Source organism: Gopherus flavomarginatus, chromosome 3, assembly GCF_025201925.1.
Source record: "Gopherus flavomarginatus isolate rGopFla2 chromosome 3, rGopFla2.mat.asm, whole genome shotgun sequence".
NCBI classification, from domain to species: Eukaryota; Metazoa; Chordata; order Testudines; family Testudinidae; genus Gopherus; species Gopherus flavomarginatus.
Window position 1 is genome coordinate 280378783 of NC_066619.1, and position 27261 is coordinate 280406043.

The 27261-nt window shown below is 46.2% G+C and overlaps 1 protein-coding gene across 1 annotated transcript; it reads right to left on the bottom strand.

The window, feature by feature from the left end:
• Positions 1-6741: 6741 nt before the first annotated feature.
• On the bottom strand, positions 6742-25916 carry LOC127046408 (5-hydroxytryptamine receptor 7-like). The gene is made up of 3 exons (XM_050943405.1): positions 25795-25916; positions 24302-24873; positions 6742-9090 (listed from the first exon to the last, which is right to left on the bottom strand). The coding sequence occupies exons 2-3, from the start codon at positions 24808-24810 to the stop codon at positions 8319-8321; spliced, it is 1281 nt and encodes a 426-aa protein (XP_050799362.1). The 5' UTR covers positions 24811-24873; positions 25795-25916; the 3' UTR covers positions 6742-8318.
• Between the last annotated feature and the right edge of the window lie 1345 nt (positions 25917-27261).

Consider the following 27261-nt stretch of genomic DNA (forward strand, 5'->3'; position numbering starts at 1 on the left):
CCAAGGAGATAGTAGGCCCCATTACCCACAGAGTTTAAGGGTTGAACTTGTCCCACCACTAGCAATGGGTGTTTTGCTTCAGTGGGAGTAGGGTCAGGACCCAAGGTCTAGCTCCTATAAGTGCTGAGCATCCTTAGCTTCCTTTTAAAGCAAGGGAGTTGAGGGCTTTCATGGCCAGCCTTGCCTACCTTCCAGCCCTTGGCTGATGTCTCTACCTTTCAGTCAGTTACACACAGAAAGACTGAGTGGGAACTGGGAAAAGAATCCAGCCTCTGCAATGTACGAGTAACTTCTGTCATAGAATCATAGAATGTCAGGGTTGGAAGGGACCTCAGGAGGTCATCTAGTCCAACCCCCTGCTCAAAGCAGGACCAATTCCCAACTAAATCATCCCAGACAGGGCTTTGTCAAGCCTGACCTTAAAAACCTCTAAGGAAAGGAGATTCCACCACCTCTCCAGGGAACCCATTCCAGTGCTTCACCGCCCTCCTAGTGAACAAGTTTTTCCTAATATCCAACCTAAACCTCTTCCTCATTCTTCTCTTCCACAGACAAAACAATCCCAGTTCCCTCAGCCTCTCCTCATAAGTCATGTGCTCCAGCCCCTAATCATTTTTGTTGCCCTCCGCTGGACTTTTTCCAATTTTTCTACATGCTTCTTGTAGTATAGGGCCCCACACTAGACACAGTACTCCAGATGAGGCCTCACTAATGTTGAATAGAGGGGAATGATCACATCCCTCAATCTGCTGGCAATGCCCCTACTTATACAGCCTAAAATGCCATTAGCCTTCTTGGCAACAAGGGCACACTGTTGACTCATATGCAGCTTCTCGTCCACTGTAACCCCTAGGTCCTTTTCTGGAGAACTGCTGCCTAGCCATTCGGTCCCTAGTCTGTAGCAGTGTATGGGATTCTTCTGTCCTAAGTGCAGGACTCTGCACCTGTCCTTGTTGAACCTCATCAGGTTTCTTTTGGCCCAATCCTCTAATTTGTCTAGGTCCCTCTGTATCCTATCCCTCCAGTATATCTACCTCTCCTCCCAGTTTACTGTCATCTGCAAACTTGCTGAGAGTGCAGTCCATGCTATCCTTCAGATCATTAATGAAGATATTGAACAAAACTGGCCCCAGGACCGACCCTTGGGGCACTCCGCTTGATACCAGCTGCCAACTAGACATGGAGCCATTGATCGCTACCCATTGAGACAACATAACTTCCTTTGGAGGAATGGGAGTTACTCATGTCCTATGGTGGATGAATCTGGTCTTGAGGAGTCTAGGCTCCCAGTCCTCTGCTTTCAATACTGCTTTCTGTCTCCACCCTCAAGGAAGGGTCAGCACAGAAATGCTCATCTGTGTCATTCTCCACAGCAGCAACATGTGCCATTTTCCCCTTGTTCCAGTAACCAGTCTGCCAACTTCCCAGCCTAGAAACTGTGTGCTTGATTTGATTGCTGTGGGACATTTCAAGCCAGGCAAGAAATAGCATTGCAGTAGTTATTCAAGCCAAATGCATGGATGCCCCAGCTTATGTTGCAGGGCTCAGGTTTTTGGCAAGGAAAGGAATGTGAACCCTTTGCAGGTTAATTCTTATTTTGTTTCATCCAGTTTTTAAGACTAGATCTCAAAGTGCTTTACAAAGAAGGTAAGGACTCAAATTTTCATGAGCTCAACTAATCGCTAGGTGCTAGCTTGTGTGTGGACAAGCAGTTCATTTCTTTGCGTACATATCTTTCATTTTCTCTAAACGTAACCTAATCACAGGAGGCTGGATGGTTTTGTGGCTAAGGGACAACCCAAGGAGGGATAGCTCAGTGGTTTGAGCATTGGCCTGCTAAATTGAGGGTTTGGAAGTTCAATCCTTGATGGGGCCATTTAGGCATCTGGGGCAAAAAATCTGTCTGGGGAGTGGCCTTGCTTTGAGCAGGGGGTTGGACTATGTGATCTCTTCAGGTCCCTTCCAACCCTGATATTCTATGATCCTACCCTGTTGGAGATGTGAGGTCTGGTCCCAGCTGCATTCTAGGCTGCTGTAGGCAAAACACCAACAAAATCTGGATGTTAATAATACAAAGCAGCATTTAAAAATGTGACATATTTCAAAGGTAAATAAAGACCCTGTAATGTGGTACATAATAAAACTGTGTTAACAAAGCCATGTGTGCATGCAGTGATGTCAGACCAGCTGTGTGTTGAATGTCTTAGCTTGCCCCTTTTGCGTCTTGGAGTGACTGTCAAAAGCAGTAGTCCTTAAGTTCAGTTTCAAGTAACACCATTGAAAGAAAAATGGCCCAAATGGCTGCATAACCTTGTGTTAGCCAAAACCAACTGGGCCACTCTGTACCATGCTTGAAGTGAAGGATAGCATTTGATAAAATACTGTGAAAGATCAGCACTATGTTAGCCAAGCAGCGAGGCCGTTTTTTATAAGAAGGTCCAAAGATGAGCAGCTGGCTTGTGGCCCAAGAGAAATTTGGAGTGAAAAAACCCCCTATCGCGAGTCACTTGGCAGTGAAGATGCTAGTGATTCATTGAAGTGCAGCTGCTCTGGAAAGGGCAAACTTTTACCAAAAAACCCCACTAAGTGATTGTTCTGCTTAGAGTGAGTTGGGTATTCAAAGAGAATGACCAGTACAGCTGCCAGAGGGGTGGTGATAATGGTGGGGAAACAAAGGGTTTGCAAAAAGATTTGCAAGAGAAGAAATGCACGTTAGTTGGGGATTGGTCCTGCTTGAGCAGGGGGTTGGACTAGATGATCTCCTGAGGTCCCTTCCAACCCTGATATTCTATGACTGTAGGATTCTATGCCTCCCACTCCTTCCCCTTCCCCTTGTGACTTGAGGAGGACTGGCTGGCAGCTTGGTGCTGACTGAGGGGAGTTCAACAAGGGGTCCTCATGGGGGCTTCAGGGGCTTAGCAGAACCAGGACAAGACTGCTTTAAAGGCAGAAGTAACTGGGACAGGCCCTGAACACAACCCATGGGTAAAATACAACCCATTTTGCACATGGTCATGCTAATCCCACTTGTCTAGGGCACTTTGGCCAGGAAGCATGAGTGCTAAATTAACATCTGCAAGAAAACATGGCAGCTAATGTTTGGAGACATTTTGAGGGGACAGGGGGAATGCAGATCTTGACACACTGAAATATTTTACTGAATTCTTTCTTGGGAAAAAAAATCCCCCCAAAATTCAGCCTTTTCGAGGCAAAATGGCTGTTTTGAAATTTCCTTCCATGTGGTTCAAAAACGTAAAAAATGCTGAAAAAGCAAAATGAAGCATTTTTGCTTTGTGTTGAAACATTTTTTTTCAACTTCTTTTGCTTTGCTGAAAATTGCAAAACAGGTTGGTTTTGATTCAACCCAAATGATTTCCCCTCACCCCTTGATATTTTGGAATCGCCAGTGACCCAAAAAGACTCCAGTATTTGCCCCGCTCTAGTGGAAATGGGTATTTAGCACATTGGGGTCTTGGTCTCTGACTGGGGCTCATACCTGCTACAGTAATACAAATCTGGTTGACACCAGTGATCAAACTGGGAATTCTTCCAGCTAGAGACCCAAGACTACAGCGCCAGTGAAAGATCCTAGCTCTGTAGCACAGTCTGTAACAGACTCATCTCCTCGGTGCAGTGGGCACATACAGCACATGCTAACAGGGAGTTACAGCTGCAGGTAACAGAGATCAAATAAAAAACCTGGGCCAGCTCTGCAGAATCACTTGCTGTAATCCAAAAAACGCCTGGATAGGAGATCAGAAGACATTGGACCCCTCCAGTGTGGCCTCCTGCTAGTTTCTTTCAGATTAGCATCAAGGCCTCATCTCAGATAGGTTCTTGTTAGCTGATCTCTTCATTTTCCTGCCTATAAGCAATGCCTACTGAAGACGCCTGCATAAAGACTATAATTACCAGCCCTGTTTGTGTTTGCGGCACTGACTCCAGCTGTGAGCAGAGAAGCGCTAAGTGAATCTGAAAGCCAATAGCTAAGCAGCCTGTGGTGAAGAGTGTCTAGGTTCTTGCCCTTGGGTGAGGACCCTGCTATTTCACTAATTAACTTCCTGAATATAGGTACCTAACCAAAGCAGCAGAGTGTGTGTGTGTGTGAGAGAGACAGACCGTTCCATGCATTGTGATTGTATCTGAATGTCGCGTACCCCAGAGCCACTAGGGGTACACCCCATCCTCTCCCACCCGCCACCCTACTGCCACTTCTCCAACATAGGGAGACCAGACAGCAATTGTGAAAAATCGAGACGGGGTGGGGGGTAATAGGAGCCTATATAAGAAGCAAAAATCGGGACTGTCCCTATAAAATTGGGACATCTGGTCACCCTACTCCAACAGCACAAGTGCTGGAGAGAGCCAGGGCCAAGCTGCTATTATACAGTTAGGAAGCTGGCAGCCTGCCGGTCTCTACCAGAGCCTGCGAGCTGAGCTGGTTCTGGGAAGGGGCTTGCAGGTGGCCCTGTTCACCTACACTCGCTAGAGACTTGTAACTCCTCCAACCACCCTCCCGTGCATCCAGGGCAGACCTTCTGCCCCACACGAGCTAGGAGAAACCTTCAGTGGACCTACTGGAAGGGAGTAATAGGAGCCTATATAAGACAAAGCCCCAAATATCAGAACTGTTCCTATAAAATCGGGACATCTGGTCACCCTAACCGACTTCTAGAGCAGAAGGGAATTCCCATTCAGCTCATCACCACAGGAGATGAGAGTCACACCTGACCCACCACCCCATAACCAGAGGGCACTGCTGCCAGGTTGTGCTGACCCCTAGAGGATCTCCCAGGAGGTGCTGGAGAAGGGGAAACGGCTTGAGACAGGGTTACATGGGACAAGGATTTACGGACTGGGGAGCATCTGGAACTGATGGATTTTGAGGGGTGAATGAATCAGGGAGTGGCTCATGACCAAGGCAATATTTTTAATGACGAGAGTTAAGCTGCTGGTGTGCTGAGACCGCTGACTATCATGCTGACCAGTGATTTCCTTGTTCTCAGGAGCTCTACGGGGCAGGGACCATCTGTTCTGGGTTTTTACCACACCTAGCCCAATACGGGCCTGATCAATGACTAGGACTGCTTAGTGCTATCATAATAAAAATAACTAATAATAATGGATTCTGTGTTAAAATTGTTGCATCACTTCACTGGCTGGTGGAGTCATCCCTGGGGTAAGACACAAAACCAGGAACCTGAATATTTATGATCACTGAAAATTCCACGACTCTTTTATTTTCTTCCAGAATTGATGTGTTGGCATCACTGATATTGCAACCAATTCCCAACTGGGCAGTCACAGCCCACTCTGCCTCTCTAAAATTCCTCGTGTCCTAGAATCAATGGTGTGAAAGTGGAAGTGCTGGGAAAAGCAATAAAGGGAATACCTCCCACTCCTGTCAGTGTGGACACCATGCAGAATTCCCAGCCTAATGAATTCTTGCCCTGTCTCTCTCTGGAAGAAACATGTGGCAAAAGCAAGATGTTTTCAGAGATGATTTGTAAGGTGAGGAAAATACAACGTGTGCACAAGATTCAGGTGGAAAGCAGAACAGAAAACAACAGTCAGTTACATCACATTTATTTTTCTGTTCGGAGTTTGCTGCCAAATTATAGCATTGGGTGTGTGTGGATTGAACTGTCCTTGTCTGGATGAGATTGTAAAACCTCGGAGTGAGGCTGTGTTTTTACCCAGCCATATATTCTAAGCCAAGCACACAGCTGGGCTGAGGGCCTGGCCACACCCACATATTATACTATACACCCTACTGTACCATAAAACACCACTGGACCCAACACACAACCCAGCCAGCACATCTGCTTAACAGTCAAGATCAGGGGTTTTCAAACTGGGGATCAGGACCTCTCAGGGGGTCGTGAGGTTATTACATGGGGGTCGCGAGCTGTCAGCCTCCACCCCAAACCCTGCTTTGCCTCCAGCATTTATAATAGTGTTAAATATACACCTCTACCCTGATATAACACGAATTTGGATATAACACGGTAAAGCAGTGCTCTGGGGAGGGGAGGGTGGTTATATTGAGGCAGAGGTGTATAAAAAAGGGTTTTTAATTGGAGGGGGGCGAGGAGGTGGCACTCAGAGGTTTGCTATGTGAAAGGGGGCACCAGTACAAAGTTTGAGAACCACTGGTCAAGTTGATGTACAATGTGGCTCTACAATGAAAGAGGATCCCTTGTCTTTTTAAAACTCCAGAACAGCTACAGAAGAGCTGGATCTTGGCCTGCCTTTGGTGCCCATCACAGGGGCACTTTCACATCTTACATCAGTAAGTCATCTATGTAGCTATTTCAGGTATGTATCTTGAGAGTGAACTGCTGGAGGGAAGGGGTAAGACATGTAAGGATGCATGGGGGACCAGGGGAAGCAAAAAGATAAGTGGCCCAAATTGTGGAGAGTGGTTGATGAGCGGGGAGCACAGTGCATTTGATGTTAAAAGAAACACACACGTGTAACTAATTAGTCCCCTGCCTGTCAATATCCACATGGCTTCATTTATATATTGTGTCTCCTCTGTCCTTCATTCACCTTTGTCATTGTGGACTGTTTGCACTTGGGGCAGGGACTGGGCCTGCTTACTAGCCCACTTTGGGAGCCCTCAGTATCTAAATAATTATCAGCCAATGCTAGAGGCTGGACACGGAATGTGTGGGGCTGGTAATCTGAGCTGGTATTGGGGTAGGGGAGGACTTCTCTCTCACTCACACTGTGCCCCCCCGAGTCAGTGAAAAACTCCCACTGATTTCAGTCAGGCCAGGATATCATTCTTTGTATTTTGTGGGTACTTTTTGAAAGATCCTTCTAAGCCCAGTTGTGAATGCCTGTCATGTTCAGAGCAGATCATGTGCTACAATGATCCATCAGGTTCATTGACTATACTTCCATTGACTTAACGGCTAGGATGGCAATGAGCCTTAAGGAAACTCATCTTGACTTATGGGAATTGTTGAAATTATTTTCTGTCTCTCAAAGTAATAGGAGCTCCTTTATTTCATACTCCAGCCTTGCCTTTTTGTAGGGCTTAAAGGAAATCCCTGTGAAAGAAGAGCCCATGACCCCCCTTGTGTTAGTACAATCTCTTCTTCAGCCTTGACAGGAATAATTTTAAATTCACAAGGGGACCTGATCCAAAGCCCACGGAAATCAGTGGATGTTCTTTCTATTGACTTCAGTAGGTCTGGGATCAGAGTCAAACAGAGCTACATCAAAGGGTGGAAAAAAATGCACCAAAAGTCTTAATACGTAAAAAAAAAATCTAGATTGAAATAAAGAAACTTTTGAAAAGAATGACACATTGTTCAGTATGATATTTTTCCCGTTTGCCATACATTATAGAGCAGCACTGAATAGCAGTCAGTGAAATAATACATTTTTGTCTCTTGTTGACAAAAGCGTGCTTTTATGTACTGCCTTGATTAATCAATGAGCCACAAAATTAGGAAAACACATCACTTGGCTGTGAATGAACTCTATAATATATCCCAGTAAATACAGCAGTCTTTACTTGCTCCTCACTTCTCTGATATAAATAGGCTGTTAAACAAGGTTTTGCATTGTTGTTTTTAAGCATGCCAGTTTCAGGTACTGTAACAACAAGGGCTTGCAGAAGAGGGTCATTGGTATGGTACCCTGCCATGCAAACTGAGAACTGGCTTGAGAGTCTACAATGGAACCAAGCCAGCTGCAACAGTTTATAAGCAGGGATGCAAAGTGTAGGGCTTCCAATGCGTTACATTGACATCTATAATGCAGTCTGTAGCTGCTCTCTTGTTTGCTATGGAAATGCAGCCTATGAGATGATCCATAGTGCTTTCCCCCTCCGCAGATCTCAAAGCCTTTTACGAAGGTGAGTAGTAGTCTTGTTTTCACAGATTGGGAAACAGAGGCACGGAGCCATAGATGACTTGCCCAAGGTCACACAGTCAGTCAGTGGCAGAGCTTGGAAGAGAACCCAGGAGATCCTGACTTGCCTTCTCATGCACCACACACTGGTGTGAACTGCTGTCTCCATGGGCTGCCTCTCCCTATCAAAGATGAAAAAGGAAGGGCTATGATCTCTTCTCCTGTAGGTGTGGCCCTCAGCTACTCAAAGCTTGAGCATCTCTTGGGCGACAAGCACTTGTGCAATTTTGGCGACGGTTAGCTCTGGCAGAGGAACAAAAATGCACATATTTGCCATGCCTGACAGGCAACTGAAAAAGGAACCCTGCAGTAGGCTAGATGGATGGGCAGGAGTTCTTTAATTAGGCACGCAGCACTTGCATTAGGCTAAGGAACGTGACCTTCTTGGAGATTTACAAGATGCCCTCATGTCTTTCAGTGACTTTCAAGGCCTCGTGCATGCTGGCTGCAGACAGCCTCCTATTGATGTTCCTGTACCTGCACCGCAGAAGGTTCCAAAAAGTAGTCCTTAGATCACGGTTGAAGAAAGCATAGATCAATGGGTTGATAAGGGAGTTGGTGTAACCCAGCCACAGCAGAGTCCGCTCCAGCCGCAGAGGCATGCAGCTGCACTGGATGCCACAAATGAAAGGCCGGGCTGTGGACATCAGGAAGAAGGGAAACCAGCAAAAGGTAAAGGCCCCCACAATAATGCCGAGGGTCCTGGCTGCTTTCTGCTCCCTTTTGAAGATGGAAATGTTCTTTCGATCTTGCCTCAGCAGTTTGGACAAGGTGGCACACTCCTCCACTGCTTTGCTGCGTTTGGAGCCGTGATGGCCTCGGACGCTGACGTCCATGCAGTACACCCCCTCCTGCTCCTGGTGTCTGGGGAAGTTCATGAACCGGTGTTTCTCTGCACTGACCTTGGCGGCTTTGTAGATCCGGCTGTACATGATGAGCATGACTGTCATGGGAATGTAAAAGGCGACCCCAGTGGAGTAGACAGTGTATCCGAAGTCCTGGCTGATGAGGCAGACCCTTTCAATGTTGACGTTCTTGGCCCAGCCAAAGAGCGGAGGAAGAGTTATGGAGGCAGAAAGAAGCCAAACTATGAACACCATCTTGGCCATTAGTTTCCCGTTTTGTCTCACGGGGTATGTCAGCGGCCGTGTGATCCCCAAGTACCTGCAAAACAGTTTCAAAGCTGGTCAGGTTTGCTTTTCGGTTCACAGGAAGGTGAAGGTTGTCATACGTTTACAGAAATGCTATTGTAAGTGTCACCTCAGTCATAAGGAGAATTGGTTGGAAAATGTTTTTTTGCTCCCCTATGGTATATTTTGCCCCAAAAGGAAAATTCTTCCATGTTTGTTGAGATTTTCCATGCAAAATTCCAGCTTTGCGGGGGAAAAAAAATCAAAATATTTCAGCCCACGTCCCAATCTGTCAGTTCAGAAATGCCAGTGCAATACCTCATGGGAGTTGTAGTCTGGGTGTCTCGTGCGCTCACTTCTCCTCTATAGGCCAGGGTCCCTAGTTGGACTACACTTCCAACCTTTCACCAGAATATTCACCATGATGTACATAAGAATCACATTGACAAGGTGCATCATGGAAACTGTAGTTCAATTTCTGACTCAGCTGGAAATCAAGACTTTGTAAAAAATTTCATTTAATCAAAACCCCAATTTTCCACTGAACTTTTTTTCATGGACAATTTTCAACCAGCTCTAATCACAACTATTCAGACCATCTAATCACCCCAGCAAGCAAAAACCCAAGTCAAAAATGACTAGAAAGTCATCAGACACAGGGCCAAATTCTGCTCTTTCATTACAGCAATGTAAATCAGAAATAATGCTAAGTGAAGTCAACACCCTGGTCTACACTACAAGTTTCGGTCAAATTTAGCAGCTGTACATCGATTTAACCCTGCACCCGTCCACATGACAAAGCTGGTTTTTTCGACTTAAAGGGCTCTTAAAATTGATTTCTGTACTCCTCCCCTGACAAGGGGATTAGCGCTGATATCGACCTTGCCGGGTTGAATTTGGCGTAGTGTGAGGTAGTGTGGTCGCAATTCAACGGTATTGGCCTCCGGGAGCTATCCCAGAGTTCTCCATTGTGACTGCTCTGGACAGCACTCTCAACTCAGATGCACTGGCCAGGTAGAAAGGAAAAGGCCCGTGAACTCTTGAATCTCATTTCTTGTTTGACCAGCATGGCAATCTGCAGGTGAGTGCAGATCTCATCAGCAGAGATGACCATGATGGAGGGTCAGAATCGCAAAAGTGCTCCAGCATGGACCGAACAGGAGGTACGGAATCTGATCACTGTATGGGAAGAGGAATCTGTGCTATCAGAACTCTGTTCCAAAAATGAAATGCCCAAACATTTGAAAAAATCTCCAAGGGTGTGAAGGACAGAGACAATAATAGGTACCTGCAACAGTGCCAAGGGAGGGTTGACTGACTACATGGCTTACAGGGAATTAAATCAACAAAAAGGGTGGGTTTTTGCATCAAGGAGAAACACACACAACTGTCACAAAGAAGGGCCTGCTTAAGGATTGAACTCACAACCTTGGGTTTAGTAGGCCAATGCTCAAACCCTTGAGCTAGCCCTCCCCAAACTATTCCAGGTAGGACTGAATCTCTATTAAACATTTCAAGGTGCCCCTGGCAGACCTCATCAAAACGATTGTCTGCCGTTTATTTCACGGAGGGAGGGAGGGGGCAGCAAATGAATACAAAACAAATCTGTAAAAGCAGCAAAGAATCCTGTGGCACCTTATAGACTAACAGACATTTTGGAGCATGAGCTTTCGTGGGTGAATACCCACTTCTTCAGATGCATGTGGTGGAAATATATATATGCTAGCAAGCAAGCTAGAGATAACGAGGTCAGTTCAATCAGGGAGGATGAGGCCCTGTTCTAGCAGTTGAGGTGTGAAAACCAAGAGAGGAGAAACTGGTTCTGTAGTTGGCAAGCCATTCACAGTCTTTGTTCAATCCTGAGCTGATGGTGTCAAATTTGCAGATAAACTGAAGCTCAGCAGTTTCTCTTTGAAGTCTGGTCCTGCCCCTGGATATTTCCACCACATGCCTCTGAAGAAGTGGGTATTCACCCATGAAAGCTCATGCTCCAAAACGTCTGTTAGTCTATAAGGTGCCACAGGATTCTTTGCTGCTTTTACAGATCCAGACTAACACGGCTACCCCTCTGATACAAAACAAATCTGGTCTCTTTCTTGCTTTTATCCACTCCATATCTCTTATACATCTTAGGTTGGCAGCAGACGGTGCAGTACGACTGCTAGCCATTGTCGTCTCCTGGCTGCTCGCCAGAAGACGGTGCAGTACGACTGCAGGCAGGGCTGAATCTCCAGGAGAAGAAACTTAAAAAGAGAATGACCTGGAGTCACTCCCATTTATGTCCAGGCACCCCTGACAGCCCTCATGAGGTCTGCCAGGAGCACCCATGTTTGCCCAGGTACCCCGACCGACCTCACTGAGGTTGGCTCAAAAAGCACCCAGGAGACGACAATGATGGCTACCAATCACAAAGCACTGTCTGCTGCCACAAGGCAATGAGCTGCTGCTGTGTAGCAATGCAGTACCACGTCTGCCAGCACGCAGGAGACATACGGTGACGGTGAGCTGAGTGGGCTCCTTGCTTGCCATGGTATGGAATCTACATGGGTAATCCAGGAAAGAAGGTGAGAAATGATTGTTTGCCATTGCTTTCACGGTGGAATGGAGAGAGGGAGGGGGGTCTGACGACATGTACCCAGAACCACCCGTGACAATGTTTTTGACCCATCAGGCACTGGGATCTCAACCCAGAATTCTAATGGGTGGCAGAGACTGCAGGACCTGTGGGATAGCTACCCACAGTGCAATGCTCTGGAAGTTGATGTTAGCCTCGGTACTGTGGACGCACTCCACTGAGTTAATGGTCTTAATGATATTAAGTGGGGACGCACACAATCAACTGTATAAAATCGATTTCTAAAAAATCGACTTCTATAAATTCAACCTAATTTCATAGTGTAGACATACCCTACGGCATTGCACCCATGTGTCACGGAGAGCAGAATTCAGCCCTCAGGCTTTGCCTAACCCACAATGGAAGAGATCTCCAGAACTAAGATCCCTTCAGGCCCCCAAAGTTCAAATCTACAGATGACTGGCAAAAGCGCCCCAGCTCTCAACTCTCAACACAGTGCAGGGGAGGAGTGTGTGATGTTGCACCCCATAATGCTTTATAGAAATATGCTTATGAGTGTAAATATGACATACTGGAATATGTTTTATGCTAGATATACCATGTAACATATCTCTGCAAAGGTTATGATCTATTGGATATATTCATCCTATTTGTATGCATACATCATTTGTATATTCAAAGTTATGAATACTGGCTGCATACTTGTTTGATTTTAAGTAGCCTCAGTGAAGCAGATAGCCAGCTCCTTGAGAAAAGACTATTCGCAGTAAGTGCCCAATCGAGAAACACTTAAGCTAACAATGGACTTTGAGAGATGCCAATCCACATCTGAGCTTTCCTGGGAATGTGGCGTCGGCCTGTAGGGAACTGAGTCATGCATGGACATGTGACTTGCCCATGTGATGCCAAAACTCCATCTTGGAGCTGGATTTTGCATAGGAGAGGAAAAGGGATTTCCATCCACAAGAAAAAGTCTATTTAAGCCCCTGGAACCCCTCCATTTTGTCTTCAGCTGGCTCAAGAGATAGCCTCTCCACCCCAAAGGATGCCTGAAAGAAACTGGAACAAAGGGCTAACTACAGGGGTGTGAGTGATTGCTGGGCCCAGACTAAAAGGAGGCTAGTCTATCTAAGAAACTTATTGGAACATCTCTGAGGATGAGATTTACCTGCATTGAGTTTTTTATTGTATTAGGCTTAGACTTGTGTGTTTTATTTTATTTTGCTTGGTAATTCACTTTGTTCTCTCTGTTATTACTTGGGACTACATAAATCCTACCTTTTGTAGTTAACAAAATCACTTTTTACTTATTAACCCAGAATACGTATTAATACCTAGGGGAACAGCTGTGCATCTCTTTCTATCAGTGTTATAGAGGGTGAACAATTTATGAGTTTACCCTGTACAAGCTTTATACAGGGTAAAACGGATTTATTTGGGGTTTTGACCCCATTGGGAGCTGGGTATCTGAGTGTTGGAGACAGGAGCACTTCTTAAGCCATTTTCAGTTAAGCCTGCAGCTTGTGCGGGACGTGGTTCAGACTTGGATCTGTGTTTGCAGCAGGCTTAACCAGGGCGAGGTGCTGGAGTCCCAGGCTGGCAGGGAAAACGGGCTCAGAGGTAGTCTTGGCACATCAGGTGGCAGTCCCAAGGGGGTTTCTGTGATCCAACCCATCACAGAGGGGCAGGCCCACATCTGGCAAGTGAATGTAAGAGAGTCTGGTGAGTACTGGTGAGATTTATATGCCAAGGGATTGAAAAAAAGAGGTGGGGCAGAAAATGCTATTAATAGGATGGTGGAAGAAAGCGCAGGATTAAATAGCCTTTCCTACATGGGCTGGTCTACACTATGGTGGGGCGGGGGGTGAATCGACCTAAGTTATGAAACTTCAGCTATGTGAATAACGTAGTGTTTCGACGGGAGACGCTCTCTCGTCGATTCCCCTTGCACTTCTCATTGAGGTGGAGTACCGCAGTCGACGCTAGAGCGATCAGTGGTTGATTTATCATGTCTACACTAGATATAAGTCGACCCCTCCTGGATCGATCGCTGCCCGTCGATCCGGCCGGTAGTGTAAACAAGCCCTTTATTTTACACCACCTTTTAGCCCCTGCCCCCACATACCTATGTGAAACATCTACCACCTAACCACTCACCTCTCAAATTAGCCTGCATTCTCTAAGGAACCAAAACTTGTAGGGATTCTATGGATCTATGCCAACATCTTAAATTGTGCCCAGAAACACAACTGAAGCAAGAGCACCCCACAGAGGACTGGTGCTATATGCATCAAGCAATCCAATGCTTGCTGGCTAATCAGGAAACTCTGTTCTATGCGATAGGGAGCTTCCATGTGGTATCCCCACGTGAGTCATATTCTAGACGTTCCAACTGGGAGCTCCCAACGGCCTGGATAATTGATGAATTCATAGGTTTAAAGGGCTGAAGGGACCATAATTATCATCTAGGCTGACCCTCTGCATAACACAGGCCTCTGGCCTCACCCAATAATTTCTGCATCAAGCCCATAACTTCTGTTGGAGCTATAGCAGATTTTTTAGAAAGACATCCAGTTTCGACTTAAAGATGTCACATGATGGAGAACCCACCACATCCCTAGGTATGTTGTTCCAGCAGATAATTACCCATCACTGTTAAAAATGTGAATCTTATTTCTAGTCTGTATTTGTCTAACTTCAGTTTCCAGCCACTGGCTCTTATTATGCTTTTTTCTGTTAGATTAAAGAGCTATCTGCTGTCAGACGTCTCTTCGCTGTGTACATATTCATAGCCCGAGATGAGGTCACCTCTTAACCTTCTCTTTGATACACTAAATAGATGGTGCTCCTTTTGTCAATCTTGGCAAACTCTCCACCCGAGGGGAAAAGGCATCACTAGAGCAGGAGAAAAAAATTTCACTGAAAAGATCTTTTGATGAACAATGTTTTTTCCCACCAGAAGGAAAATGTCTGTAAAGAATTTTCACAGTGGGTGAAATTTTAGGGGGTTTTGACTGCAACATTTTAAATAAAAATTTTGTTGTTGTTCAAAAAGTTTGTGGGGCTTCACATTTCCTCCTTTTCCAGTGCAGCACAGAAATAAAAAGGGGAGGGGAGGGGAAGTGATAGAACATGGGGGAAAAACAAGCCTTCCTCCCCCATACCCGAGAAAACCTTTTAAATAAACTCAAAAGTCCACAAAGAAAATGTTTCAACCCAAAATGAAAGTGGTAATTTCTTTGGAATTTTTTCTTGGTAATGGAATTATTTTTTCAGCCAGCAGTAGTCACAACCACCTAGCAAATTGCAGATGCCCACCACTGCTACCTGAGAATCTGGGAGCTCTAGCAAAAGATTCACTGAGAACCGGTGAGCACAACCCAATGTCAACAGAAGTATCATTGTAACCACTGGCATCGCCTCCACCTGGTCTGTGCTGAGATTCAGCCCATTTGCTCTCATCCATTCCCCTGTTCCAGGCCAGGTCTACTCTAAAAAGTTAAGTTGACCCAGCTACATCACTCAGGGGTGTGAAAAATCCATACCCCTGAGCAATGCAGTTAACCCTCAGCGTAGACAGCTACTACCTCTCACAGAGGTGGACTAACTACAGCGATGGGAGAACACCTCATGGTAGTGAGTTGCTATATGGATTCACAACAGCAGTGCAGCTGCAGTACTGCCATGGATCAAGTGTAGACACAGCCCTGGCGAGGTTCTGGGAAAGCAGCTCTCTTTGTCTCTGACTCAAGAGAGATACAGAGCTGAGTGCTATTAGACTGCTGATGGCACCACAGCACAGTTATAGGCTGTAACTCCCTCAGCCTTTGCATGACATAACGCAATGACAAAGAGCTGTCTTGGCTGGAGAGTGGTTGAACCACAATCAAAGGCTTTCCCCTGTGACCCTTCACTGGAGGGAAGGAACAGAGCCAACTTAAGGGGGAGGAAGGGGAAGAAAGATGATGTACTGTCATCATATGATGATGATAACACTCTTTCCGTTTCACTATCAGAGGGGTAGCCGTGTTAGTCTGGATCTGTAAAAGCAGCAAAGAATCCTGTGGCGCCTTATAGACTAACAGACGTTTTGGAGCATGAGCTTTCGTGGGTGAATACCTACTTCGTCAGATGCATCTGACGAAGTGGGTATTCACCCACGAAAGCTCATGCTCCAAAACGTCTGTTAGTCTGTAAGGTGCCACAGGATTCTTTGCTGCTTTTCATTAGTATCTCAGGAAGACGTTAAATAGAAGCTACTGAAGCTAGACATTTTCAAACCAGCAGGACTGGATAACTTACATCCAAGAGTTCTAAAAGAGCTGGCCGAGGAGCTTGCTGGATCATTAATATTGATTTTCATTAAGTCTTGGAACAGTGAGAAAGTTGCAGAAGACTTGAAGAAAATAGCTAATGTTGTGCCAATATTTTAAAAGGGTAAATGGGGTGACTCAGGTAATTAAAGGCCTGTCAGTCTGACATTGATCCCAGGCAAGATAATGGAACAGCTGTTATGGTACTTGACTAATAAAGAATTAAAGGAGAGTAATTTAATTGAGGTCAATAAACATGAGTTTATGGACAACAGCTTCTGTCAAACTAACATGATATCTTTTTCTGATGAGATTACAAATTGGTTAATAAAGGTAATAGTGTTAATGTTATGTATTTAAAGCATTTGACTTGATATCACATGACATTTTGATTAAAAAAACTAGAAAAATATAAAAGTAATATGGCACATATTAAATGGATTAAAAACTAACTAACTGATAGATCTCAAAATGTAATTTTAAATGGGGAACCATCAAGTAGGTACTTTTCTAGTAGGGTCCCACAGGGATCGGTTCTTTCCCCTATGCTATTTAACATTTTGATAAGTGACCTATAAGAAAACTAAATAAATCACTGATAAAGTTTCCAGATGGCACAAAAATCAGGGATTGGTAAATAATGAAGAGGACAGATCACTAATGCAGAGTGATCAATAAGTGTTTTAATATGGCTAAATGTAAACGTATACATCTAGGAACAAAAATATAGGCCACACTCACACAACAAGGGACTCTATCCTGGGAAACAGGGACTTTGAAAAAGATTTGGAAGCTCATAGTGGGTAATCAGCTGAACATGAGCTCCCACTGCAACGCTGTGGTCAGAAAGGCGAATGAAATCCTTGGGTGCATAAACAGGGGAATCTCGAATAGGAGTAGAGAGGTTCTTTTGCCTCTGTATTTGGTGACCACTCCTGGAATACACTATCCAGCTGTAGTGTCCACAATTCAAGAATGATGTTGATACATTGGAGAGGGTTCAGAGAAGAGCCACGAGAATGATTAAAGGTTTAGAAAACATGTCTTAAGGTCATAGACTCAAGGAGCTCAATCTATTTAGCTTAACAAAGGGAAGGTTAAGGGGTGACTTGGTTACAGTCTATAAGCACCTATGTGGGGAACAAATATTTAATGAAGATCTCTTAAATCTATCTGAGAACGGCATAACATGACTCTATGCCTGGCAGTTGAAGCTCGACATGTTCAGACCAGAAATAAGGTGTAAATTTTTAACAGTGAGAGTAATTAATCACTGGAATAATTTACCGCACTTGTGGTGGATTATCCATCCCTGACCATTTTTAAATCAAGATCGGGTGTTTTTCTAATATCTCTGCTCTAGGAATTATTTTGAGTAAGATCTATGGCTTGTGTTATACAGGTCTATGAATCCACCTACACCAGTCTCTCAGGATACATCTACACTACCCGTCAGATTGGCGGGTAGCGTTTGATGTATTGGGGATTGATTTATCGTGTCTCATCTGGACGCGATAAATCGATCCCTGAATCGATGCCTGTACTCCACCTCGGCAGGAGGGGTAAGCGGAGTTGACGGGGGGAGCCATGGCAGTCGACTCACTGCCATGAGGACGGCCAGGTAAGTCGAACTAAGATACTTCCACATAGCTGAAGTGGCGTAGCTTAGTTTGAACCCCTCCCCAGTGTGCCCAGGCCTCAGGTATTGTCTAAGCTGCAGGCTTCTCCGGGGATGACTGCCTTCTCGAGTTACTGTTCAGACTGCATTAGTCAGGTCGATAGCAATCTGCATAACAATGAAGTGCAATAATTAGTATCTTCAGGCACAAGAGAAGCCTTTGTTGCCTGTCCTGTTTTCCCCCAGCATCACTTATTCCTTCTCTCTCACACACCCACTTCAATGCCTATAAATAAAGTAAACCTTGGGGCACCCAATTTCCTGGTGCCCTATGCAGCATACATACTTTGCGTATGGGTAAGGATGGCTCTGGCTCCAGGACTGTGGCTGCCAGGGAGAGACGGCCCTCCTTCCCTGCCTCAGCTCCCTGGCTTCTGTGACAGGGGGAGACACTCCCCTCCTCCCAGCCCCAGCTCGGGGGCTGCCACGGTGGTGGGGAGAGGACACATCCATCGCATTAGAAAGGTAAAAGTACTGATATGAAAATATGAGTTGTGTGCTTTTATTTGTAGAACAAAGAAGTTAATTATTATTAAGGTTTTTTCTATATAGTGCTTTTATCCAAAGTGCTTTACAATAGTTGGTTAATGGTACAAACAACATTTGGAAAGATCATGAAGTGGTCTGCCGAGACCCTCAGTAATTTTCAAGTGGGTCTGCGGGGAAAAAAAGTTTGAGAACCACTGGTCTAGTAGCTAGTGTGCTGAACTGGGAGTCAAAAGACTGGGGTTTAGTCCCAGCTCTACCATTAGCCTGCTAGGTTGACCCTGAGCAAACCACTTCCCCACTGTGCCTTAGTTTCCCCTTTGTCTATCCCTTGAGCCCCAGGTAACCTTAACTTTTGATAGGTCTACACTTACCATGGTGTACAGAGTACAAGCCAGGGATGTCCAGCTAGCAAGGGTCTAAATAGAATCATAGAATATCAAGATTGGGAGGGACCTCAGGAGGTCATCTAGTCCAAGCCCCTGCTCAAAGCAGGACCAATCCCCAGACAGATTTTTGCCCCAGATCCCTAAATGGCCCCCTCAAGGATTGAACTCACAACCCTGGGTTTAGCAGGCTAATGCTCAAACCACTGAGCTGTCCCTCCCTAGCACTGTAGACAGTGAGGCATAGCTTAGGTGAGCAGAGTATAAACATGCCTGAACGTATGTTCCTCACCCACCTCTCTACATGCCCGAGCAGCATCTCTACACTGCTATTTTTAGCCATATAGCGTCCCAGTGCCAGAGCCTTTCCCCGCCGTGTGTAGCTACACATAGCCTATGCGCCATCACAAGGGTAGACAAGGCCTAGAGGTGTTACTACCCATTCAGCTTATCACGTCATGTATATATGCGGAGGAAAATCCAGACATATTCAAGATTGTTGTTGATGCCTTTACATATATGCACATGAGTCTGTGTGCATTGCAGGGGATTTCAACACTTCGAAATGAGGGTCAGAACGAGGCCTAGGCACTGTTTAAAGGGGTGCATAGTGGGGGACAGCACTCATCACACATGCCTTGGCTGTGTCTCTGCATAGGAGCGAATTTCACATTCAGTCCTTAGCGTCCCAAATTCCCAAGTGTCCGGCTTATATTGTTGCTGGCCAATAAAAGGGGTAATTTGTTTCTCTTTTTCACCCCCTCCAAAAAAATCTATTTCTTTCCTTTAATAAAAGTCAATATAATTCTAAAGGCTTATTTAGCAATGTGGTGCAAGCAGCAGAGGCTACCCAAGGAAAAGCCATTGAGCATTTAAAGTAAAAGCCCTTTTGTATTTATCGATAGTGCATGTTGTGGGGGCGCTGGGTCTCAAACTCCAGAGCTAAAGTTGAAACCAGAGCTTCATTAAGAGTCTTATTTTGTAAAAATTCACCTTGTCTATTTCAGGAACAGACTGGAGTCTGCCTACAAAACATACATTGGAATTATTTCAACATATGCATCACTGATTCCCTAGTCTGAGATATACATGTATTAGTGGTGTAGATGTGGAAAGTATTTGTAAATGTTTGGGTCAGAGTTAAGATTAAGTTTCCTTTATATTACAGCCACTTAATATTTAACTGAGGATTTAAAGCTATTTAAAAGACCAGGTCATATGCCTGGAGACTGAACAAACAGAGAAACAAATTTGTAAAGTTTCTTTTATGCAGGTACTTATATGGTCTCTATTACCATACCATATCTGAGCATCTCATAAACATTAATGTTTTTTTCCTCAGAGCGCTTCTGATAGGTAGGGAAATGATGTTAATTCTGTCTTACTGATGGGGAAACCAAGGCACTGAGCAATTAAAGTGACTTGTCCCAGGTCATACAGGATAGTGAATTGAACCCCAGGCTAGCTCTTTCACCACAAGACCTCCCTGCCTCCCATGGAGAAGGCTTGATCAGCACAGGGCTGGTTGGGGTGCTAAACAACATGATTTTTTAGTCAAAATAGTCCTGGGAATCACAGCTACAAAAAAATCCTATCTCAATTGCTAACATTATTAGGCTGCAATTTCTAGGGGGATGCAGACAGATGTTGAAATTAGCAAGGCTGTTCTGAGCCATTACTAGGAATTAGCCAGATTGCCCCTCAGTTTGCTACAGATCTTCTGACTTTATGTAATAACTACAGAGGCCCACCTGGAGAGAGGGATCCTCTGAACTCTGAGAGGAGTGAGCGCAGGGGAAGTAGTTTGAATGAAAAAAAACACGTTCCATAAAAAAAAGAATTTCAGGACAGAAATGCCCACCAGCTGCACCCAAGAGGCTTTTTTTAAAAAAAGTATGCATTAGTAATCAATAATACCACCCTATATTTTTATAGCACATTCCATCTTGAAGGATCTGAAAGTCCTTTGCATGTTTTGTTAGCTTATATGTATCCATGAAATGCAGCCACCTCTTTGGAGGAGTGGGGCAGCTGACTAACAGTGCACAGCAACACAGCATTTAGGACTGGAACTGAAGAATTTCTGTATGTAATAGAGAGTTGGATGTGAACCAAACAGCCCATTCATGGACCTTCACAGACATGTCCCATCACGGAAAGCAGCATAGATTTAGTTAGTGAACAAGAGAGTTCCAGGAGAAGCCAGAACCCCAGAGAGAAGTCATATGGGTCCCAGTGGACATGATCCACTGAAAGCAGCTGCTCTTCATTGCTAATGAAATAATCTGTAAAGAGAAGGCAACCTACAGAGGAAGGAGGCTGCCAGGGGAATTGCTGACCATTTCCCCAGGAACTAAAGTAGCCTAATTGAGCAGTGCCTGGAAACCAAGCCACTAGGGTACGAGCCTTCAATGGTATGTGAGTGAGCACCGGGCACAGTTATTTTAAACTAAAGGCACTCAAAGAGAGAAGTCAGATCCAGCGGTACTCAGTGATACAGTACACCAGCACCTCCCTGATGTTGCTAATTTCTTTGTCATCTAAAACAAAATGGAAGTCTCTAGCTGTTGTGGTTGAAAAGAAACACTTGGTTCCCATTTGCAAGGCTAAGTGATGCAGAAAGGTCTACCTGAGTCTGCAGAGAGCCTGGTGCAATAGATCGGGAAGGTGTGAACTGCCCAATTCATACGAGATTAACTCAGAAGCCCAATGACATAAGAATATTGCAAGTCTCTGACCCTCCCACTCCTTTCGTACATGATGGATGAAATAGTTAACAGTGCCATCGCCACACTTCCCGGTTAACCCCTCACAGAGACGGATGGGGCAGGCCACAATTCTCTGAGCCAGATACAGTGAGCGACATCTCCCTTTGGTGTCACCGGCAGGTGGCATTTGGGAAACACCACCATGTATTCTCCACCACCACGTATTTCCCCGCCCCCCCCCATCTAGAAGGAGCTGAGGCAAAGGATCCTAGCAGAGCCTATCAGCACATTCAAGCCGCACCACCGAGGGGAGCCCAGGGAGACGCACAATCAACTTGGGAACATCTGCACTCTCTGCGGCGAGCAGCATTGCATTTTGAAGACTCACATCAGCTGAGCCTGGAAAAGTAACCAACGTCTTCCCTCTCCCACCTGATTCCTGCACGCAGGGGAGGGGCAGGAGCTCAGGATGAAACTGACAGAGCTATCAAACAGTCACGGGGGTAGTCAGAGGAGAGAAGGAACATTTGACACACACACCCACAGGTGGCTGTTACTGTGTTCATAGATGTATTAAAATTGTGTTTCATGGATATAATGAAATAGACCTTATTACAAACCCCACTGACACATGGGCAGTGAGACCCACACCTGTTGTCATACACGTCTACGGGAGGCTTATTTCCAGGAATACAATTCTCTGGTGAGCTGCTCATTCCAGTTATAATTTAAACCCCTGGTGTGTTTTTCCCCCCTTGAATTGCTTCCTGGTTTGTTAGCCCCCTGCACTTCACTCCGTATTTCCCAAATCCAGTGATTTACAAATTAGCAGCGACGGGGTGGGGAGTATAATCATGAACAGGCAGCAACTTAATGGTACAGTACGTCTGATTAAGCATTCGGAAGACAGAGGCAAGAGAGCTTAGCTCAACTGCCACATGTGACTGTCACAGCTCTTTACTCAGCCACCGAGCTGAACTACCTGAAAGCATGGAGGTCAAATCATGTAGATCATCACCCAGTATTTCAGCCTCCAAATCAGCAACCTGCTATTTCTTCTCTTCTACTCTCTTGTTCTAAAACACAGCTCCCAACCTCGCATGAGGGAAAGAGCAATCAAGGCTAGATGAGTGATTCCTTTCAGTCCATACCAGGAGAGTCAGCGGTTGACTTTTGCAGAGGATGAAAGAGAGGATGTATTTGGGGGGGAGGTGGACGAGGCGCAGGAGTGGAGGGAAACGGGTGGGTGGGTTGTTTTTACCAACGGATTTTGGCATCAGGAGTTTCTCAATGGATGGATCACAGGGCCTGGTGCTGCCCTGCATTACGACAGCTTTGCGTCATCCATGACATAAATAAAGCTTGTTCCCAGTTGCGTAGGCGATGCAGAGCTGCTGCAGCAACTCATTTACCAACTTCCCACTCTCCTCCCCCCCACACCTATGCAGAGAGTAGTTCGGAGAAAGGGACAATAACTAGGGGACTGCTGGTGCATAAGAGAACCTAATTGCCAGAATGGCCCCTCAGGGCCACTGACAACCAATGTAATTTAGAGTAGCCCCGAGGTTGCTCTATTTTACACTGCAGATAGGACGAGCACCTTTCGCCCTCTACACCCGAGCTGTGCAGAGAGCTCAGATGCAACTCACAATCTGCTCTATAATCACCATTGCCCAAATCCTGAGCAACTGTTTCCTCATTGACTTCAATGGCTGTTGCAGGCACTCAGCCCTTCTCAGGATTTGGCCCTGTTGCATTTTCTGGGTTTAAACGCTTTCTGGCCAGATTAATCCACATTTCCCTGAAATCCTGTGTCTGCTCATATATCAGTGATGAAAGAGAGCAGGCCAAATTCCACACATTCATTGCTTGCTCTGGATTCGTGCCTGCCTACGCCACCCATGAGTTTGACCCAGATGGTCATAATTAATGGATGCAATCAATTGCTGTTAATTTTAGTAAGAGGTCTGTTCTTTTTCATTTTCATATCTTGATCCCTACTGCTCCTTGCAACGGTGGCTTTAAAAAACACATTTTTCAAATTCCATTTTGTCCACTTTATTTAATGAAAGAGAGAGAGTGGGTGTGTTTTAAAGGCAATTCTGTTTCATTTGATCTACCATACTTGTCGATAATCCCTGAAAAGCAAAAATTCATATATTCCACTATTGCATTTTATTTTTTCACACCCTTGATATGGATTTTTTTCCTTTTTCAATGTGGGCTTCTGTATTTTAATATGTTTCCTTTAATTAATTGGCGTTTTCACCAACCAACGCTTACACACTGAAGCTGGGACTAATGAAGATTTCGATTTATACAAGTGCTTTTCTAGTCATTTTGTTTTTAATATAAGGGCAGTTTGCTGTGTTAGAAATGCTGAGCAAAACTGGTTAGTCAGGTACAATGGTAAATTAGCATGAGTGGCCAGTTAATATCAAAGAGGACTTTAGAATATATGTTGTTGCTTATTTGCTGAGGAAAAAAATCAGCTCAAATGCATCATCTAGATTTTCAATTAACTTTCTGCTTTTTCAGACTATTCCACACCTGGTTGGACTAGGGCACAGAGGTTAAGTGACTCTTGTCCATTGGATAGAGGTGGCGGCAGGGGGGCCAGAATGGGGTGGAGCTGGGGTCATGTCCCCATCACTTTTAAAACTGGGAGGGTTATACCCTCCCACTTTTTACCTGCCATAAGGGCAAGCAACGGGCATGGGGGCAGAGAGGAGTGATCGGGGGTGAGGTCTTGGGGGGGAAGAGGTGGCGTGGGGGTGGGGCCCAGGGCTGGGTCAGCACAAGGGTGGAGGCTCGGGGAGAAGGGACAGCACAGGAGGTGGAGCCATGGCTGGGGTGCCAATGGCTCCCCCACTTTTAGGGAGCTACCTGGGAGGAGGTTAGCAGCAGGAGACCGTGGTCCTTTCCCCACTGACTCCTCTTGAGCAACTGACTTAGCTGCTCTGTGCCTCAGTTTCCCCAGCTGTAGGATGGAGATGGCAACACTTACCCACCTTGACACAGATTCTCAGCACTTGCTGAGTGCCCTTCAGCTACCCACTGCTGGCATGACTACATATAGGGGTGCCAGGGCATCCTTACCTGTCCACGCTGATGACGCACAAGGTCATGATGGAGGCGGTGCAGCACATAACATCCATGGCGATGAACACATTGCAAAATACCTTCCCAAACAGCCACTCCCCTCCCACCAGATCCGTAATGATCACGAAGGGCATGACCGCGAAGGCGACGGAGAGATCGGCCGCTGCCAAGGAGATCACCAGGTAGTTGGAGGGCTGCCGGAGCTTCTTGACAATGCACACCGAGATGATGACCAAGGCGTTGCCAGCGATGGTCAGTAAGGTGATGATGGAGAGCACTGTCCCAATCACGATTTTCTCAGTGTCCCCATAGAGCAGGATCTCCTCTCCACAGTCTGTAGAGTTAGTTAGGTTGGAGGACAGCAGGTCTGGCTCAGCTGGCGCAGAGGGTTCCTCAGTCATGGATGGATCTGGGAGTGACTTCGGGGTGGGATACTCGTGCTCCGAATTCTCCACAAAGAGAGGATGCTGCTCCTGCATCTGATTGGGGATGACCCTCAGCATCATTCTTTCGGCTCATGGCAAGGAGGAGCAACCCAGATTTTCTCCCACAGCTCTCACGGGCATCACCTACAAAGCACAGCATTTTAGTCCACATGATTTTTTAAAAAAATCTCTCCTTTGCCTTTAAATCTGCAACGTTCACTAGTATTGATTAATGACTTGCAGTGGGACTTGGGAGCCCAAGTCATCCCCTGCTTTGGAAAAGGTTATCCTCCAGCTAGCCTGCAAGAACGGGAGTTAATGCTAAACTGTAAAATTGTTAAAGGAAACCCCCATCTTTTCACATACTCTGTATATCTATCTTCCTTCTGTATTTTCTATCCGATGAAGTGGGCTGTAGCCCACAAAAGCTTATACCCAAATACATTTGTTAGTCTCTAAGGTGCCACAAGGACTCCTTGTTGTTAATGCTAAATTAATAACGAATAGAAACCTTACCATTTACTATGCAAAGGCTGCATAATTGTCAACCTCTTACTCCATAGGTCAATTTCTGGCATTCGAATGTGTCTCTAAAAGACACTGCAACCAATACACTGTGTGTGTGTGTGTGTGTGTGTGTACAAATATATGAAAAGTATTATGCACTAACACACGCACACACAGATTAAATCCCATGTGCTACACAGAGGGAGATTGATTAAATCGCATCTTTGTCTCTCTCTCTCTCTCTCTCACACACACACACAAAGTCCTATGCGCTCTATGCCAACACACAGCGCTTTGCATCCGCTGCCGCGCACCTCTGCTCACTTACTGACTTTCCCTCTGCTTTCCACAGGGTAACCACCCCCCCCCGGCGGGTTAACACCCCCCCACCCAGGGTAACCCTGGGGGCTTGGCTTGAGCTGAGCAGTCCCTGCGATCGGGCCCGGGTCCAGGAGGGAGACCTCCTCCTTCCCCCCTTACAGTGCCAGCCCCAGGTGAAGCTTGCAACCCCTACACCCCGCGCAGCTCAGAGGCTGAACCCCCGCCCCAGCGCTTTACCTCTGCGGAGAGAGACGAGCCTGCTGCGCCCCCCTGCCGGGGACATCTTCCAGCCACGGGCCGGACGCTCGCTGGAGCCGCCTGCCAGGTCCCCCCGGCTCCTTGCTGGGCAGCCCGGCTGGTCCCAGCCTCGCTCCCCGGGCAGGGCGAGGGACCCTGGAGCGCCGCTCAGCAGCCGCCCCCGCCGCGCTCTCCAGCCCCCCGAGAAACCCGCCACGCGCCCCAGAGCCAGCCCCAGCGGCGGCTGGTGAGCCGAGGGGACGTGTCAATTTCACCGCCCTGCAGAGCACTTCTGGGGTGGTGCTTAAACTCCTCCCCCCTCACCCACGCCCCCTGCTCTACCAGCCTCCTCTTGGACCCCCCAGCAGGGGAAGACATTGTACAGGGAGGGGGATCTTGCAAAAAAAAAAAAAATCCCCCCTCTTACCGGTGCCTTCCCAGCGATCCGAGTGGGAGGTGGGAGGCTCTCTTCCCTTTCCCCACCTCAGCCCTCCTTAAACACGCCGAGAAAAGTGCCTTGCTTTGAAACCAGCACAGGTTCCTCTGCAAGGGCCAGGCCTGGGGGAGCTGGGGGCGGTTGGGATCTGAAGAGAGGGGGCAGCAGGAGAAAGGCTTACACAGGTGGATCCCTGATCCGGCTGGGTTTGCTGCAGGTTTAGCTGAGGCTAGGGAGAGACACAATCATGCCATGAGGATGATGGTATCTAAGGATGTTTTTTAGCCCCTTCTTGACCTCTAAGCCTGCAGGGTGTGGGGAGGGGCTGCAAAGAGGAGCAAGGTAAAAGAAGCAATGGACGTAAGGAATAGCAGCTTCTTTGACTATTAAAGGAAAAGCTTTTACTAAAACTGCCCCAGGGAGCACAGCGTATGTCTGTTAAGTGAAGCTGCTCGCAGACATCTCATCAGAAGCAAGGCTGGAGGCTCAGAGCATTATCCTGGTGGATAATCCCTGGGCCAGCAAAGCAAGACCCAGAAGGGTTTGATGATGTCTTTTTTAAAAAAAAAAAAACCAACACAACTCTAGGAAAAGAGCAGACTTACAATCAGTGCGGCAGTATTAGCTGTTCTGTGGGAGAGCATCACTGCTTGGAAGTGACTGCAGATCAAGCAGAAGCCAGTTTAGATAAATGAAAATCAGTTCAGGCAGCTCTGACTGACACAGCGTCTCACTGATGGTGCAGGTTAAAACGTGTTTGTCCTTTTCTAGGTATGTTTTACTACTTGACTGTGTGTTATGTAATAATTAAGGCTGTGATTTTGTCATGCAAACCTCATGGCAGAGGAGTGGGGGGAAAGCCCCCATCTATGGAGAGGCGGACACGCCAAGCCCGAGTGGCGTTGCAACCCAGGTGCTAGGTTGTGATGCTTGGAGCAGGGTTCCGGGCCTACGAGAGCTGCCACTGCGGGGATCACAGATTTTATTAAAATTCACACTTACCCTGAAAACGTGACCTCTGCATCAAAATC

What these genes read in the sequence shown, in the direction of transcription:
- LOC127046408 (XM_050943405.1), bottom strand. Translation starts at nt 24,810, where the DNA reads ATGATGCTGAGGGTCATCCCCAATCAGATGCAGGAGCAGCATCCTCTC. An exon ending in TGCGTCATCAGCGTGGACAG is followed by an intron (nt 9,091 to 24,301) that starts GTAAGGATGCCC and finishes ACTGTTTTGCAG; the next exon opens with GTACTTGGGGATCACACGGC.